The sequence below is a fragment of the Podarcis cretensis genome (assembly GCF_951804945.1).
Source record: "Podarcis cretensis genome assembly, chromosome: 2".
Taxonomy (NCBI): Eukaryota; Metazoa; Chordata; class Lepidosauria; order Squamata; family Lacertidae; genus Podarcis; species Podarcis cretensis.
The window spans coordinates 109,327,484-109,344,143 of NC_137171.1; the positions used below are offsets into that span (position 1 = coordinate 109,327,484).

The window sequence follows — 16,660 nt, forward strand, 5'->3', positions numbered from 1 at the left end:
CAAGTGATGGAGGGGGAAGGGAATACGTGTCCTTAAGGAGAGGCATGTGTTGGTTCCTTGAGAGTGCTGAGTAAGTTCCTTGTTGGAGCTTAGAGAGAGCTAGCTAACCTAGGGTTTCTATACTAATTTTAGCCAATGCATTCTAATGGAGAAGGAATTTTGAGATGAGCAGTTCCTGTAATTCCAACAGCTCTATTGTTGTGTTGTTCCTTTACGGAATTCCCTGCCTATTTCCCATTTTGCTTAGTCTGCTTAAGTAGAAGTTGAAAGAATATTAGCGTAGTGAGCAAAGACTAAACTGATTCTCCTTGTCTGCTTTGTCTCTTAAAGTTATCTTACCATTTTGTCTGTGCAGCAGGTGTCAATTAGCTTTTACCGGTAACTGGATGACATGTGCAGATCTTTATTCAATGTATTAGGACATATTTGAGATAAGATCTCGTGTCACATTAAGTTATGCCAATCTTTTTACTCATGCAAGGACCCTCGTATTTATGGGACCGCCTCTTCTGATACGCCCCGCAGAGGTCCTTAAGGTCCATGAATAATCATAGTTTAGAAGTCCCGGGCCCTAAGGAAGTCAGATTATCCTCCACCAGGGCCAGGGCCTTCTCAGTGATGGCTCCGACCTGGTGGAATGCTCTGTCCCATGAGACCAGGGCCCTGCAGGATTTAACTTTCCTTCGCAGGGCCTGTAAGACAGAGCTATTCCGCCTGGCTTTCAATTTGAACTTAGCCTGATCTTTTATTCCCATTCCTTCCTTCCCTCCCCCTTCCCCTTTTTATGAAGATTAACCGCTCTGGGATCCCACAGCTAATTCTCCCCTGGTCTCCTCGCTGTCCCAAATGGGACTAATTTAGCCAGCTAGCCCTGGTGATCATCTAATGTTTATTGGATGGATTTCCCCCCTAAATTGATTTTTGAATTCTGAATTTATTGTTATTCACGTTTTATACTGTATTTTATGCTGTTTTTTGTTGCATCAATTAAGTTTTAAATTTGTTGTTAGCCACTCTGAGCCTGGTTTTCTGAACTGGGAAGGGCAGGGTATAAATAAAAATTTATTATTCTTATTCTTACAGTAGTACAGTAGTAAACCATAGCAAAAGTTCAGATTGACACACACCTATTCACATTGTAGACATGCACTATTAGTTGGGTGCAAGGCTTTTCTGCATCGGTTCCACTGAAATGAGTGGGAGTTTGCAAAAGAGCAAAATCCCACAGGTAACACTTAAGAGTCAAAATAGAGCTTTCCACAACCAGTTCAAGCTCCCCCTCCCTGTCCTCCCACACCTTTTGCTTTCTGAAATTCAACTTGGCAGAATATTATTTTAAAATCTTGCACTGGAAATACTTTTGAGGTTTTGTTTTAAAAGAGATACCACAATTTTTTAAGATCAATGATACAGGATTATATAACCCAGCTTTAATTTGAGATACCTTCAAAGCAATAATTAGAGGAACACTAATCAGTGAGAAGAGTAGAATAAAAAAAAGGAAATAAAATATTCATCTCCAATTAGAAAAAGAAATAAAGGAATTAGAATAAAAACATAACATGTAGTAACAGAGTGTATCACAAATTAATTTGAAAAAGGGAAGAAATAGACATGTTAGAAATACCAAAAATAATAACATCTCTTCAATATTTAAATCAACAATAATATGAATTTAATAATAAAAACTCAACAATCTTGGCAAAACAACTAAAGAAACGTAAATTAAACAGAACAACCCACTCAATAAAAACAGGCAAAGGCGAAATAACACGTGATAAACTTAAAATTAACCAAGCCTTTCATACATTCTATAAGACCTTATACCATCGCTAAATGCCATTCAGGAATTTCTGGCCACAGTTAACATTCCAAAATTAACAGAAGAGCATGCAGCTTACTTAAATCATCCCTTCTCACTTGAGGAAATATTAGCTAGTATAAAAAAGACAAAACCATTTAAGGCACCTGGACCAGACGGGTTTACTGGCTATTTTTATAAAACCTTTTCTGAACTTGTGGCCACATTCTTGCTGAAATTATTTACAGATATAAAGGATACCTGGTACCTGGAACTTGGAAAAATGCACACATCGTAGTGCTACCAAAACCAAATAAAGACTTGGAGTCGGTTGAGTCCTATCGGCCTATTTCATTAATAAATGTTGATTGAAAATTACTTACAAACATTATTACACACAGGTTAGCGACGATTCTACCAAATTATATACATTCGGATCAGACAGGTTTTATTAGGCAAAGGTCAATAACTACCCCATTTAGGAGGATCCTCAATGCACTGGGGATCAAACCAACCAACACCAACAGCCATCCTTACATTGGATGCAATGAAGGCATTTGACTGTCTTGAATGGAATTTTCTTTTTGAAACCTTGTGAGGTTTTGGCATGGGAACCCCATTCACTGCACTACTGACTACCTTATTATCAGGATTGCACCACAAATAATTTGATAAATGGTATACACTCAGAGCCTATATCAATGGGCCGTGGCGTGAAGCAGGGCTGCCCTTTGTCGCCCCTGCTTTTTGCCCTGGCCATGGAACCCTTGGCTCTAGCACTTAGGGGAGACCCTGAGGTGTCTGGAATACAAATTAATAGGCAGAGTCATATGGTGAACATGTTCGCAGATGTTGTAGCCTTGATGCTGTCTCGCGCTGAAACAAGTTTCCCCACAGTAATGAAAATTCTTGGACTTCCGGAGGCGGCGCGAACGGCAATGGCTGCCCTTTCCTAGTCGGGGAAGGGAAGCTCCGCCGAAAAAGGGTCTCCCGCTGCGGCGAAGCGGGGACCCCCTTTGGAAAACCACAGGCAGCAGAAGCCTGTGGTCTTGGGGTCCGGCGGGCGCCAGGAGCAGCCCCCAAAACGTTGAAGGAACCCCGTAAGGGGCTCCGGATCGCGGAGGGGGTTGCGGCGCTGAGGATCGTTCCGCAATCGGCGGAGTGAAGCCGCGTTGCTGCTGCCGGTGAGCGCTGTCCTTTCTTCCTAAACTATAGATTCGGAAAACAACAACCCGTGAGTAAACGGACTTTAAAAAAGTTACGGGACTTTAAGTATTTAATTTGGCTGAAAGCGGAGTGACGAAAAATAGGAAGTCCGTCTTCCGCTGTCATTGAATCATTAAGCAAAGAGCCGGAGGAGTGGAGGCAAAGAGTGAACTTTTAATCTAACTGATCTGGACATCCGTGGAAATTATTTTTTAAGCTGAATAAGGACTTTAAGTAATTGATTATATGATTTTTATGTGGACTTTGATACCTTTCTTCTGTTTTGGATTATAATTAAAGCAAGAATCCCAGGTGCTGGAACTGCCTGAGTAATTGAGTAGCCAGTTTGCAGGGCTGGATACTTTTGAACTTAAACTTTGAAACAATCTGAGGGAGTTTGAACTGGTTACTTTGAAGCATCTTTTGGAACACCAGCAAGCACTGTCTGAAACACTGTGACTTTTTAAACACTAACTCTGCTAAAAATTATCTTATTGAAGGCTCTCGGACATTAAATGGGATTACAATATTTTTATTGAAATTGTCTTCTTTCCTAAAGACATTTTAAGTTCCCCCTAGAGGATTTGGGATTAATAGCAGTGACATTGTTTTACTTTCCCTTTCCCGGCCTCCTGTTTGACTATTACCATCTGGGCCGTTGCTTTTCTCATGGGAACAACTCAGCTTGACCTTGAATTTTAGATAACTCTGGAATGAGTGGCGCAAGAAGAAAGGGACTGAGAACCAGACAAACAACTTTAACCGCAGTCTCCCAGGCACGCAGATCATCTGTGCCTACTGTGCTTACTTTGCCTACTCTGACTTCTGAGAAAGAAGCTGCTTCTCTGCCACGGGCAGAAACTGAGGAATTTCAATTGGAAGAGATGGCCTCAGGAGAAATCAGTTCTACTTTAGAGAAAATTCTTGAAAAACTGGAATCTTTGGATAAAAAAGTGGAATCTTTGGATAAAAAAGCTGATCAGCAAACAGCTAAAATTGAACAAAATACTGAATGTTTAAATAGACTAACTGGACAAGTTGCACAAAATGTGCAAGCAATTGGAGAACTGAAGGAGACTGCAGGTGAAAATCGGAAATTGGCTGAAGATACCAGCCAAAGATTGGGAAATTTAGAGAAAGAGGTAAGACCACTCAGCAAACAAGTAGGTGAACATCAGACCTATCTTTCTATGATAGAACTACAGAATAGACAGACTAATTTAAGGATAAGGTCGATACCAGAGGTGGAAGAAGGCAACTTAGCTGAGTTCTTGACTAAAGAATTTTCCAAGTTTTGGAACCTAGAGGAAAAAGACTTTAAAATTACATCAGCCTTCAGACTTGGAAGACTTATAAAGAGAGAGAAGCCCAGAGATTGTTTAATAATACTGAGATCAAAGGAGGAAAGGGACAAGATTTTGGGTTTACATTACGGAAAGTCACTGGACATTTTGGACAGAAGAATCGAAATTTTTAAGGATATTCCTAAACAACTGTTGGACCTTAGATCTGATTATTTGGAACTAACAAGATTGTTAAGGAGCAACACGATTATCTTCAGGTGGGATTTTCCTCAAGGATTATCCTTTACTTTTAGAGGGAAGAAGATTAAAATCAGATCACTGGAAGATAGAGACAAATTTCTGACTGCACACGGAGAGGACCTTCAAAAAGGACTGGAACTACCCTCGGGGCCTGTAGTACCAGAGGTGCCTGCACCCTCGGATTCTGAAGACCTAGCGAACAAGGTACTACCCCTAGAAAAATAACCAGACTTATCCAGGATGTCTCTGCAACTTTTGAGCTGGAATATAAATGGCTGTAACATTCCGGAAAAAAGAAGGAAAATTTTTCATATATTGAAAAAGGAACAATTGGACATTATTTGCTTACAAGAAACACATGTGACTAGGCTCCACCGGAAAGTACTAATAAATAAAAGACTTGGTCAGGAATTTATATCTTCAGACAAAGTAAAGAAGAGAGGCGTGGTGATATATGCAAAAGAGAGCCTGTCACCTAAATTCTTATTTAAAGATGAATATGGAAGAATTTTGGCAATTGAAATACAACATCAAGGAGAAAAGATTCTGATATTAGGAATTTATGCACCAAATGAAGGGAAGTCGGAATTTTTCAAGAAGTTGCATGAGACCATGCTGGAATATCTGGATCATGACAACATCATCATGATGGGAGACATGAACGGGATCGTATCAACTAACATGGATAAGTCACAAAGCCAGAATGTCACTAAAGATGGCAGACTACCAAAGACCTTTTTTGAACTGACTGACAATATGGACTGGATTGACATTTGGAGAACGAAGAACCCCTTGGGAAAAGAAGGAACATTCTTCTCTGAAGCTCAGCTGACTTGGACAAGAATCGACCAAATATGGATAACTAGAGGTCTGGCACCGAAGGTCAGAAAGGTGGAAATCTGCCCAAAAACCTGCTCCGACCATAATGCACTGAAAATGGATATGATACTATTACCAACTGGTTCCTTTAGATGGAAGATGAATGACAATCTGTTTAGAGATCAGGAGATTACTAAGAAGGCCCAGAAAGCATTGAAGGATTACTTTGAGATAAATATGAACACTGCGGTGGAAAAAAGAATTATTTGGGATGCAAGTAAAGCTGTGATGAGGGGGTTCTTGATACAACAGAATGCGGCAAGGAAGAGGATACAAAATGACAGAAAAAATAAGATTTTGGAGAAAATAAAAGAATTGGAGAAGAAGTTAAGATCAAACCCGAAGTCTCTGCCGATCTTGAGAGAAATCAAACTCTATCAAGCACAGTATTCTAAACTGATAAATCAGGAAATAGAGTGGAAGATTAAATTAATGAAACAAAAAACTTTTGAATCGGCAAACAAATGTGGGAAACTGCTAGCTTGGCAGTTGAAGAAGAGACAAAAATTGAATACAGTTACAAATTTGGAAATTGAAGGAAGAAACATTCAGAACCCCACGGAGATTAGAAAGTGTTTCCAGAAATACTTCAAAAAATTATATACTCAAGGGCCGCAGAATGAGGACGAGATAAAACAATTTTTGGGAAAAAATGGACTTAAAAGGCTGTCACAAGAAAATAGATCTCTCCTGAACAGTAAAATAACATGTCAAGAAATTGAACAAGCCATTCAAAACATGAAACCGGGCAAATCTCCAGGGCCAGACGGGCTGACCTCCAAGTATTATAAGATATTAAAAGACCATTTGATTCAACCACTGATGGAGGTCAGCAATGAAATTATGGAGGGGAGGAGGGCGCCGGAATCGTGGAAGGAAGCTTTCATCACATTGATACCAAAATCGGAAGCTGAAAAGACGCAACTTAAGAACTACCGTCCCATCTCCCTTTTAAATGTGGATTACAAAATTTTTGCAGATGTTTTGGCAAGTAGATTTAAAAAAGTTTTAAATGAAGTAATTCATAAAGACCAGGCAGGCTTTCTCCCAGGTAGACACATGTTCGCTAATACAAGGAACATTATTGACATTTTGGAACTGTTGCAAACTGATATAAATACAAAAGCAGTGTTAATCTTTATAGATGCGGAGAAGGCCTTTGATAATATCTCTTGGAAATTTATGAAGGGAAATTTAAAAGAAATGGGAGTGGGTAGGGGTTTTGAGAATGGGATTGATGCAATATATTCAGAACAAAAGGCTAAATTGATAGTAAATAATGTGGTTACTGAAGAGTTTAAAATTGAAAAAGGAACACGACAAGGCTGCCCGATTTCCCCTTTGTTATTTATATCAGTTCTGGAGGTGCTCTTGAATATGATTAGAGGGGACCGGTTGGTGGAAGGGATTCAGGTCGGAGCGAAACAATATAAACTTAAAGCTTTTGCAGATGACCTAGTTTTGACCCTGCAGGAGCCAGAATCTAGTACAAAAAGAGTATTACAACTGATCCAAGATTTTGGTCGGGTGGCAGGATTTAAACTAAATAAACAGAAAACTAAGGTGTTGGGGAAAAATCTGACAGATGTAGAGTCGGAACAGTTTCAGAGAGAAACGGAACTAACTGTGGTTAAAAAAGTAAAGTACCTAGGGGTAAACATAACAGCAAAAAATCTGAGTCTATTTAAGGATAATTACGAAAAATGTTGGTCTGAAATTAAGAGAGATTTGGATAGTTGGACAAAATTGAAGCTTTCTCTGTTAGGCCGAATTGCTGCTGTTAAGATGAATGTATTGCCAAAGATGTTGTTTTTGTTTCAAACATTGCAGATTGTGGACAAGACAGAGTGTTTCCGGAAGTGGCAGAGAGATATATCTAGATTTGTCTGGCAGGGCAAAAAGCCCAGAATTAAGTTTAAGATACTAACTGATGCGAAAGAAAGAGGGGGCTTTGCCCTGCCGGACTTAAAGTTGTATTATGAAGCCGCAGCCTTTTGCTGGCTAAAAGACTGGCTACTTCTCGAAGACACTGACGTATTGGATCTGGAAGGGTTTAACAATGCTTTTGGTTGGCATGCATATCTATGGTACGATAAGGTTAAGATCAATAAGGTCTTCAAGAACCATATTGTCAGGAAAGCAGTTTTTAATGTCTGGACAAAATACAAAGACTTACTGGAAAACAAAACTCCGAGGTGGCTTTCACCTCTGGAAGCTAAGGCCCGAAAAAGACCCAATATGGAGGCCAAATGGCCAAAATATTGGGAAATATTAGAAAAAGATGGAGACAATTGGAAATTGCAGAGTTTGGAGAAAATGAAGGATAAAGTGCGAGACTGGTTACACTACGCTCAGATTAAAGAAGTTTTTAAAAATGACAAAAAGCTAGGGTTCCAGGTGGAGAAATCGAAGTTGGAAACAGAACTGTTAGAGCCTAAGACTAAGGTATTATCAAGAATGTATAACTTGCTGCTGAAATGGAATACACAAGACGAAATGGTTAAATCGGTTATGATAAAGTGGGCTCAGGATATTGGGCATAATATCATGTTTGAGGACTGGGAAAGGTTGTGGACCACTGGGCTGAACTTCACTGCATGTAATGCTCTGAAGGAAAATGTAATGAAAATGATATATAGATGGTACATGACCCCAGTTAAACTTGCCAAAATATACCATTTGTCTGATAATAAATGTTGGAAATGTAAAGAACATGAAGGAACATTCTTTCACCTCTGGTGGACTTGCCCTAGAGTGAAGGCCTTTTGGGAAATGATATATAATGAGTTGAAAAAGGTATTTAAGTATACCTTTACTAAGAAACCAGAGGCCTTCCTTCTGGGCATTGTCGGCCAGAAGGTGTTAAAGAAGGACCGAACATTTTTTATGTATGCAACAACGGCAGCAAGGATACTTATCGCCAAGAGCTGGAAAACTCAAGATCTACCCACACTGGAAGAGTGGCAGATGCAACTGATGGACTATATGCAACTGGCCGAGATGACTGGCAGAATCCGAGACCTGGGAGAAGAGAGGGTTGAAGAAGACTGGAAGAAATTCAAGATTTATCTACAAAAGTATTGTAATTTGGTTGAAGGCTAAGAAGGATGCTAGATCATAAATAATTGCCTACCATTTAATTAGATTTGAAATTGACGATAAGTGAGATTGAGGGAAATATAAAATTTGTGGAGAATAGATCAAATTAATTGAACAAAATCTAAGATTATAATCAAGATGATAAATTGCTGGGAAAAATTTATAACGATGTAAGTGGGAGTGGGAGACGTGAGGGAGTCCAAAGAAGTTCTGGAAAATGTGTTATGATTCATGTTATATTGTTTATTATTTTTGCATTTTGTATTTTAAAAAATCTTAATAAATATTTATAAAAAAAAAAAAAGTAATGAAAATTCTTGATGCTTACAGAAAGGTCTCTTGTTTTTGTGTTAACTATAGCAAATCAGACCTGCTATACATTCATATGCCACCTGAAGTAGAACTACAACTTCAGCGCTCCACTGGAATAAAACTTTGTCAGAAATATTTTAAATATTTAGGAGGAACCTTCAAACTTTGGAGAAGCTTAATTTTGGTTCAATCATCCGAGAGATTAGACAAAAATTGAAAACTTGGAGCAAGGGTTCGCTGTCATGGTTGGGCCGATTTGCCACTATAAAAATGATGGTGCTGCCGTGCCTCCTCTATCTCTTTAGAGTCTTACCAATTCCCACAGAAGACAAAAAAAACCACAAAATTGGCAGAACATGCTTCTAAAATTTATACACCAGAATAAAAGGCCAATGTTACCATATAAAGCATTATATAAACCAGCCAAAGGAGGTGGCATGGCAGTACCTAATATCATGTGGTACTATTCAGCAGCCCATCTACGTAGCTTTTTTCTGGTAATTCAAGGATCTCAAGAAATAAATATGGAAAACCCGAATGAACAGAATTCAATAAGAGGGGTCCCATTTGGGAAAATCAATAAAAAAAATTATGGAGATAGAAAACCCCTTTTTATTATCTACCGTATTTTTCGCTCTATAGGATGCACCGGATGATAAGACGCACCTAGTCTGAGGGGGAGGAAACAAGAAGAAAAAAATTCTGAACCCCAGAAGCCAGAACAGCAAGAGGGATCTGGCTTCTGGGATAGCCTCTTGCTGTTCTGGCTTCGGGGACAGCCTTTGAAGCCTCTGCAGGGCAGCGGGGTGCCTTCACCCCCCTGCCCTGCGGAGGCTTTGTGCAGCCACTCCCAAGCTAGAACAGTGAGATGGAGCACTGTGCTTAGCCGCACAGCCTGCATTCGCTCCATAAGACACACACACATTTTCCCTTACTTTTTAGAAGGGAAAAAGTGCGTCCTATAGTGTGAAAAATACGGTAATTTAAAAGTTTGGAAGAAATGGTTCCCACAGTTGGTCTCTCAGCCTTCTCCTGTAATACCATTGGCATTTCACCCTACTTTCTATAAAAGAGACAGAACATTCTCCTTTGAAAAATGGGGAATATGTGGGCCTGTTTTGGCTTAAAGACTTTTACAAAGAAAACACCCCTTTGTCTGGATTAATACTACAAGAAATGGTTCAAAACTTTTCCCACAATTGGATGGTAATCCATCAAGTCATCCATTTTATAAGTAGCACAGAAATCTGCAATCAAGGGACGAAGTCACTAACTGCATTTGAAAACTTTATACCGCAGACCCTAGAGTTAAAGGTCTAATTGCTTTAATTTATAAAGAGATTGTAAATTTCTCAACCTCAAAGCCCTGTATGTTGAAGACTAGATGGGAATGAGACTTGGAGAAGGGATTGATGATGGTTTGTGGGAAGGAATGTGGCAAAAAGCCCCCTTTCGGGCTATTTCTGCCCAAATAAGAGAAAACACCTTAAAGCTAACCCACAGAAGGTACTTGCACCCCACATTGCTAAGCAAAATAGACAAAAATATTTCTCCACAATGTTGGCGAAATTGTGGAAATGAAGGAACATTTATACACATGTGGTGGAAATGACCATTGATGAAAAAATTTTGGTTAAAAATATTTCAGGAAATGGAACAAATTACATCTCAATCAATTTAGATCCCAAAATAGCATTGCTTTCTATATTTGCAGATGAAGCACAAAATCTTAGAAACAAAGACTTAATTGTGCATCTTATAACTGCAGCACGTCTTGCTGTTGCTAGATACTGGAGGACATTAAACGTGAACCTATATGAAGTTTGGTATGCTTATGTCTGGGAATTAATTTTGATGGAAAAGTTAACAGAAAGGGTATGTGAAAGAAAACAACATGAGAAACTACATATCTTTTACATAATATGGTCCTCCTTTATTACATATGCATCCAAGAAAGAACATGCGTTTGAACCATGGGAGCATGTGGAATGATATTTTTTAAACAGCAACTGTAGAAATATTTTTTTATTTGATTATATTACTAATGTAATTACCTGGACATAGTTGGGGCTGGTTTTTTTTTGGGGGGGGGATAGGGGAAAACTGTATTCAACTAATAAAATATTTTTTTAAAAAAAAATATGCAGAGAGGTTTTGTTTTTTTAAACTGTTTGCTTATGGGCTGGGCTTTTGTACAGTACCCAGTCTCCTTTATGTACTTTTACAAATTAGAACAACAATAATAATAAATGTAAAGCATTTTTGTTTAATAGCAACTTGCAGAAGATTTTTACATCTCCCCTTCTCTAAATCCAGTAACATCAACAACTAGGTATGCTGGTGAACAAATACTGAATTAGTCAAATCCACCATATAGTTGATCAGTCATCTGTTAGATAAAAAGACATTTTTATCTAACATATGTTTCTCTCGTTGGAAATGTATAATATCAAACAGTATTTTCTCTGTCGCTTGTTATTCTGTGCTCCCTGCTCCTCTAATAATAATAATAAGAAAACCTCCCATGTATTTTCTAAATAGCATCAAATTCTGAAAGTTGAGCATAGTGAAATCTGGCATCAGAAATGTCATTAATAAGATTAAAATCAGACATTTACCTCAGCAATGTGATCTTACCCAGGATTATACTTACAGAAGATGCTCATACCTTTTGCCTTGGGAACCTGAATGGCAAAACTTGTTGGGGCCATTTTTTTTGCTAAGTGAGGCGCTCCAAATACTTTTTCAAATAAACACTCATACGCGAACAGAACAGGAAAGTGAGTGAAGAATGATTTAAGCATTTGGCAGGCTCCTCCCCTACTTTCTCTTCCTCCTCCCACTCTAATTATGCATCAAGCAGTTATCAAAGAACTGGAATTCTCTCGATAACTGGATCTATGGTTTGCACTTATGTCTCTAGGAAGCCCCACAAGCAATTCTTGAAGGTAACACCCCCTGTCTCCCCCGTGATGACTGATGCCATAGGGGTTGGTAGGGAGAAAACTGGGAGGCCAACAGTAGGGGGAGCCAGAGGCAATGATACTAAGAATTAACTCATTCTCCTTTTGTCCTCCTCCTCTGCCCTGATGGGTCCAACATGGGCAACATGGAGACAAAGGGCTTATCCATACCTACCTTTCAGATTAAACAGGTTTTCTGCAGATTGCTGTTTGCTCCAACTGTGCTTTAAAGAGTGAGTTTTCATGGAGAAAGCTCCGGAGCAAGACAAAGAACACTTGGACAGGGAGCTTTGAAACGCGAACCAAACACAACCACAAAACCTAACAATCTTCTATTTGGCGTTCACTCGTAGCCGAATAAGATTGTCTTACATGAACACCGTCTTAACTGTGAGTCCGTAAGTGACTCTGGAGGCCAGTTCTGGATCCACATGTCCTTCCACAGTGGGGACATAGGTTTCCAGGTGGGAGCTGATCACGGTGAGGGTTTGCCAAGCATGTCTTCCTCTTAGCACATTTCTCCCTTGCGTCCTGAGTCTGAGCATCTTCAAAGTCCATGACATCTTTGGTAAAGGCTGTCCTCCAAATGGAGCTCTCAAAAGCCAGTGTTTCCCAGTTGTCAGTGTTTATACTACATTTTTTTTTTAGATTTCCCTTGAGAAAGTCTTTAAATCTCTTTTGTTGACTACCAGCATTATGCCTTCCAATTTTAAGTTTGGAATAGAGCAGTTGCTTTGGAAGATGATAATCAGGCATCTGCACAACATGACCAGTCCAGTGAAGTTGATGTTGAAGAATCATTGCTTTGACACTGGTGATCTTTGCTTCTTCCAGTACACTGCCATTAGTTCCCGTCTTCCCAAGTGATGTGTAAAAATTTTGGGAGACACCACTGATGGAATATTTTGAGGAGTTGGAGATGGCATTTATAAGTGGTCTGTGTTTCACAAGTATACAGTAAAGTTGGTAGTACAATAGCTTTGTTAACGCATTTTGGTTTCCCTGCAAATGTCCCAGTCCTCAAACACTCTGCACTTCAATTGGGAGAAAGCTGCACTTGTAGCGCTCAGGCGATGCTGGGTTTCGGCATCAAATGTTGGCCCTTGTGGAAAGATAATTGCCCAAGTAGGAGATGTGATTGACACTTTAACCCATTTTAAGCACATAAGGCCAAAATTATTCTGTTTTTACTTGAATCCCTCTCATAAAACACTGACAGTCTGGAGGCATCCAGGGTGTCCAGAGCCCCTCGGAATAATTTCTGAAGGGTGGAGTTGCTTTTGAGCAGAGCTACAGCCATCACTCTCACATATGTATCATACACTGAGATTCCTCACACCTCCTCTCTTTATGCCTTTAAAAAAAAAGAAACAGGCATATTCAGGAGCTGAACTTGAGTCACAGCTACATGTGCTAGATGGGATGGGTACTGTGTGATCTCATGACAGATCTCTGGGTAATTTTAGTAGATTGGCAAGGATTAGAACAAGAACAACAATAACGTGGTTCTCCCGGAGGCCATAATACTGCTGACATAAAGAAAGGAGGAGGGTAAAGTTGGGAGGAGGAGGGTAAAGGAGTAAAGCTGGTAGTACAATAGCTTTGTTAACGCATTTTGGTTTCCCTGCAAATGTCTGTTTTTACTTGAATCCCTCTCATAAAACACTGACAGTCTGGAGGTGTCCAGGGTGACCAGAGACCCCCGGAATAATTTCGGAAGGGTGGAGTTGCTTTTGAGCAGAGCTACAGCCATCACTGTCACATATGTAACAGACACTGAGATTCCTCACACTCACCTCCTCTCTTTATGCCTTAAAAAAGAGAGAGAAAGAAATAGGCATATTCAGGAGCTGAACCTGAGTCACAGCTACATCTACTAAATGGGATGGACAAAAGGTAAATCAGGATCTCATGACAGATCTCTGGGTAATTTTAGTAGATTGGCAAGGATTATAACAACAACAACGTGGTTCTCCCAGAGTCCTGGCTCCCACTATACTGCTGACATAAAGAAAGGAGGGTGTGTGTGTGGATTTTGCATAAAAGGATTGGGAGCTTGCTTCAATTCTGGCACTCAGAACAAATACCTGGGCTCAAAAATATTCAACTATAAGCTTCTTTCTTGCACACCTGGCTCCAGCTGGTGGATCACTGATAAGTAATAAAAAGAGCAACAGATCCCGCAAGCTTGGAGAATCTTAGAACTGCTGCCATGCCCTGTTGGTGGATGGCAGCGAGGAAAGAAAATTGTGAAGGGAGGTATCTTTTACATGTGGTGGACTTTTAAAGAGGTAAAGGCTTTCTGGGAAATGGTATATAATGAGTTAAAGAAAATGTTTAAAAATACTTTTGTTAAAAAACCAGAAGCCTTTCTATTGGGGATAGTTGGTGAAGAGACACCAACGGGAGATAAAGTACTGTTCATGTATGCAACAACTGCGACAAGAATTCTTTTAGCCCAAAAATGGAAACAAGAAGTACCAATGAAAGAAGAGTGGCAGATGAAGATGATGGACTTTGCAGAACTGACGAAGCTGACTGGAAAAATCTGAAATCAGCATGATCAAGTATTCCAAAAGGACTGGAGTAAATTTATACGATATCTGAAAGTTTATTGTAAGCAATTAACCTCACTAGCAAGGTTGTGTGAAGACTTGTAATGAGAAATATCCTACCTTTCTATGTTTATTTAAATTTTGAGCCATTTTGTTGAAATATACTCGGAGTCGAGTGTGGATTTCATGCTCTTTATTCAGCTCATAGTGCGAGGAATGGAAACTCAGTACATAACACCCAAGCGATGGGAAGGAATCAACCTTGAGTCTGACGCCTTAGACCACTCGGCCATGCTGACAGTGACACTTATGCTCTCCCTAGCTGAATCCTAATTTCTGTCCATTCCTCTCCATATCACCTGGTGGTGAGGTGTAGCTAATGTGGCAGAAAATAGAATTCAAGATGACTTTAACAGGCTAGAGAACTGGACCAAAACTAACAAAATGAATTTCACCAGCGACAAATGTATGGTTCTGCACTTAGGCAGGAATAATCAGATGCACAAATATAGGATGGGGGACATCTGAAAAGGATCTATGGGTCTCCGCTTAACACAAGTAAACAGTGTGGTACAGGAGCAAAAAATGCTATTGTAATTCTAGGTTCCATCATCGTAAGTATAATGCCCACTTTCAGCTTTTTAATATCTGTTTGAAACCCCTGGTGTGTACTATGGTTGATACAAAAACATAGAGAAACTTCAAAGGAGGTCTAAGACTTCACACTAAATTCCTTTACCAGCATTCTTTTTAAAGCACACAGGATTAATTCAGCAAGCAATTGGTACAGAAGCAAGATGGCGTTAGTTATGCCATATACAAACAGAATAAAGAAACGTTTCTGAGACCCCACACTATTAGACAGCATAAGGAAATCTTTGGGGTAATTCATAACTCACTTGACTACAAATTGGTAATGTTTCCAGATGATATTCTTCTGTTTATTGCAAAACCTCACAGTACTGTTCCAATGTTAATGCAATATACAGATGTTTTTGGCAGTATCACTGTATATACTATAAAGGTAAAGGTAAAGGGACCCCTGACCTTTAGGTCCAGTTGTGGCCGACTCTGGGGTTGCGGTGCTCATCTCGCTTTATTGGCCGAGGGAGCCGGCGTAAAGCTTCCGGGTCATGTGGCCGGCATGACTAAGCCGCTTCTGGCGAACCAGAGCAGCGTACAGAAATGCCGTTTACCTTCCTGCTGGAGCGGTACCTATTTATCCTCTTGCACTTTGAAATCCTTTCAAACTGCTAGGTGGGCAGGAGCAGGGACCGAGCAATGGGAGCTCACCCCGTCACGGGGATTCGAACCACCGACCTTCTGATCGGCAAGTCCTAGGCTCTGTGGTTTAGACCACAGTGCGTCCCTTATCACTCCTAATTACTTTTACTCAAATAATGCGGGGTGTTTTCACACATCTACTCAAGCGATAAAGCCACCCTCTAACTACCCCTTAGGCATGCATGAGATATGCCCTGCCCAAGCTTGCTGAGGTGTCCCGATAAACCATAGCCTAACAGCAATCTGCCCTGTTTTTGGGCATTCTTACCACAAGCCAGTAAAGATAAGCCTCTAAGTAACTCTGTGTTTTCTGATCGGCAAGTCCTAGGCTGATTGGCAAGTCCTAGGCTCTGTGGTTTAACCCACAGTGCCACCCGCGCTCGTCCAAATTGGAGTTGATTTTAATAGGAAATAACTTGTTGGTTTAACCGTTTAAACAATACCAATTTCATATTTGCATAAAGGTAACGGGACCCCTGACCATTAAGTCCAGTCGCGGATGACTCTGGGGTTGATCTGAATTTCAACCACACAGTGGGAAACTGTTTTAAATACTGTAACAGGGGCATCTCTGGACCTTAAATTGAGGCTCATACAACAAAAAATAATATTTAGAATATACTGGACCCCATTATGTTTGTTTAAAAAAGGGCTGTCTAAGGTATCTAACTGTTGAAGATACAATAGGGATAATGCTTCTCTAAAACACGTTTTTTCATTGTCCTATATTGAAAGATTTTTGGCAGAAGGTAACCGAAACTATCAATAGAACTGTACAGAACAACCTTACATTTACAGAGCAAAATATCCTTTTGACATATGCCCAGCACATGGAACCTTCGAAAAGGAAATACGAGTGGACTCTCCATGCCCTTACTATGGCACAAAGACATACTGATGATTTCGAAAAAACAAAAATGTGGCTCCCTTCTTCGATTGGATTGAAGACTTATACAAACTCGCAACATATGAGCAACTTGCATATAAATGCAGACTTGCCATGGACAAATTCAATGA

General features: G+C 39.8%; 1 protein-coding gene across 1 annotated transcript in view; it reads right to left on the bottom strand.

The window, feature by feature from the left end:
* Positions 1–11,720, bottom strand: part of LOC307208527 (L-amino-acid oxidase-like) — a 28,352-nt gene extending 16,632 nt beyond the window's left edge. Inside the window, exon 1 of the mRNA XM_079963187.1 lies at positions 11,495–11,720. Coding sequence (XP_079819313.1) covers positions 11,495–11,645 — 151 coding nt within the window. The 5' untranslated portion in view covers positions 11,646–11,720. The remainder of the gene's footprint in view (positions 1–11,494) is intronic.
* Positions 11,721–16,660: the final 4,940 nt, after the last annotated feature.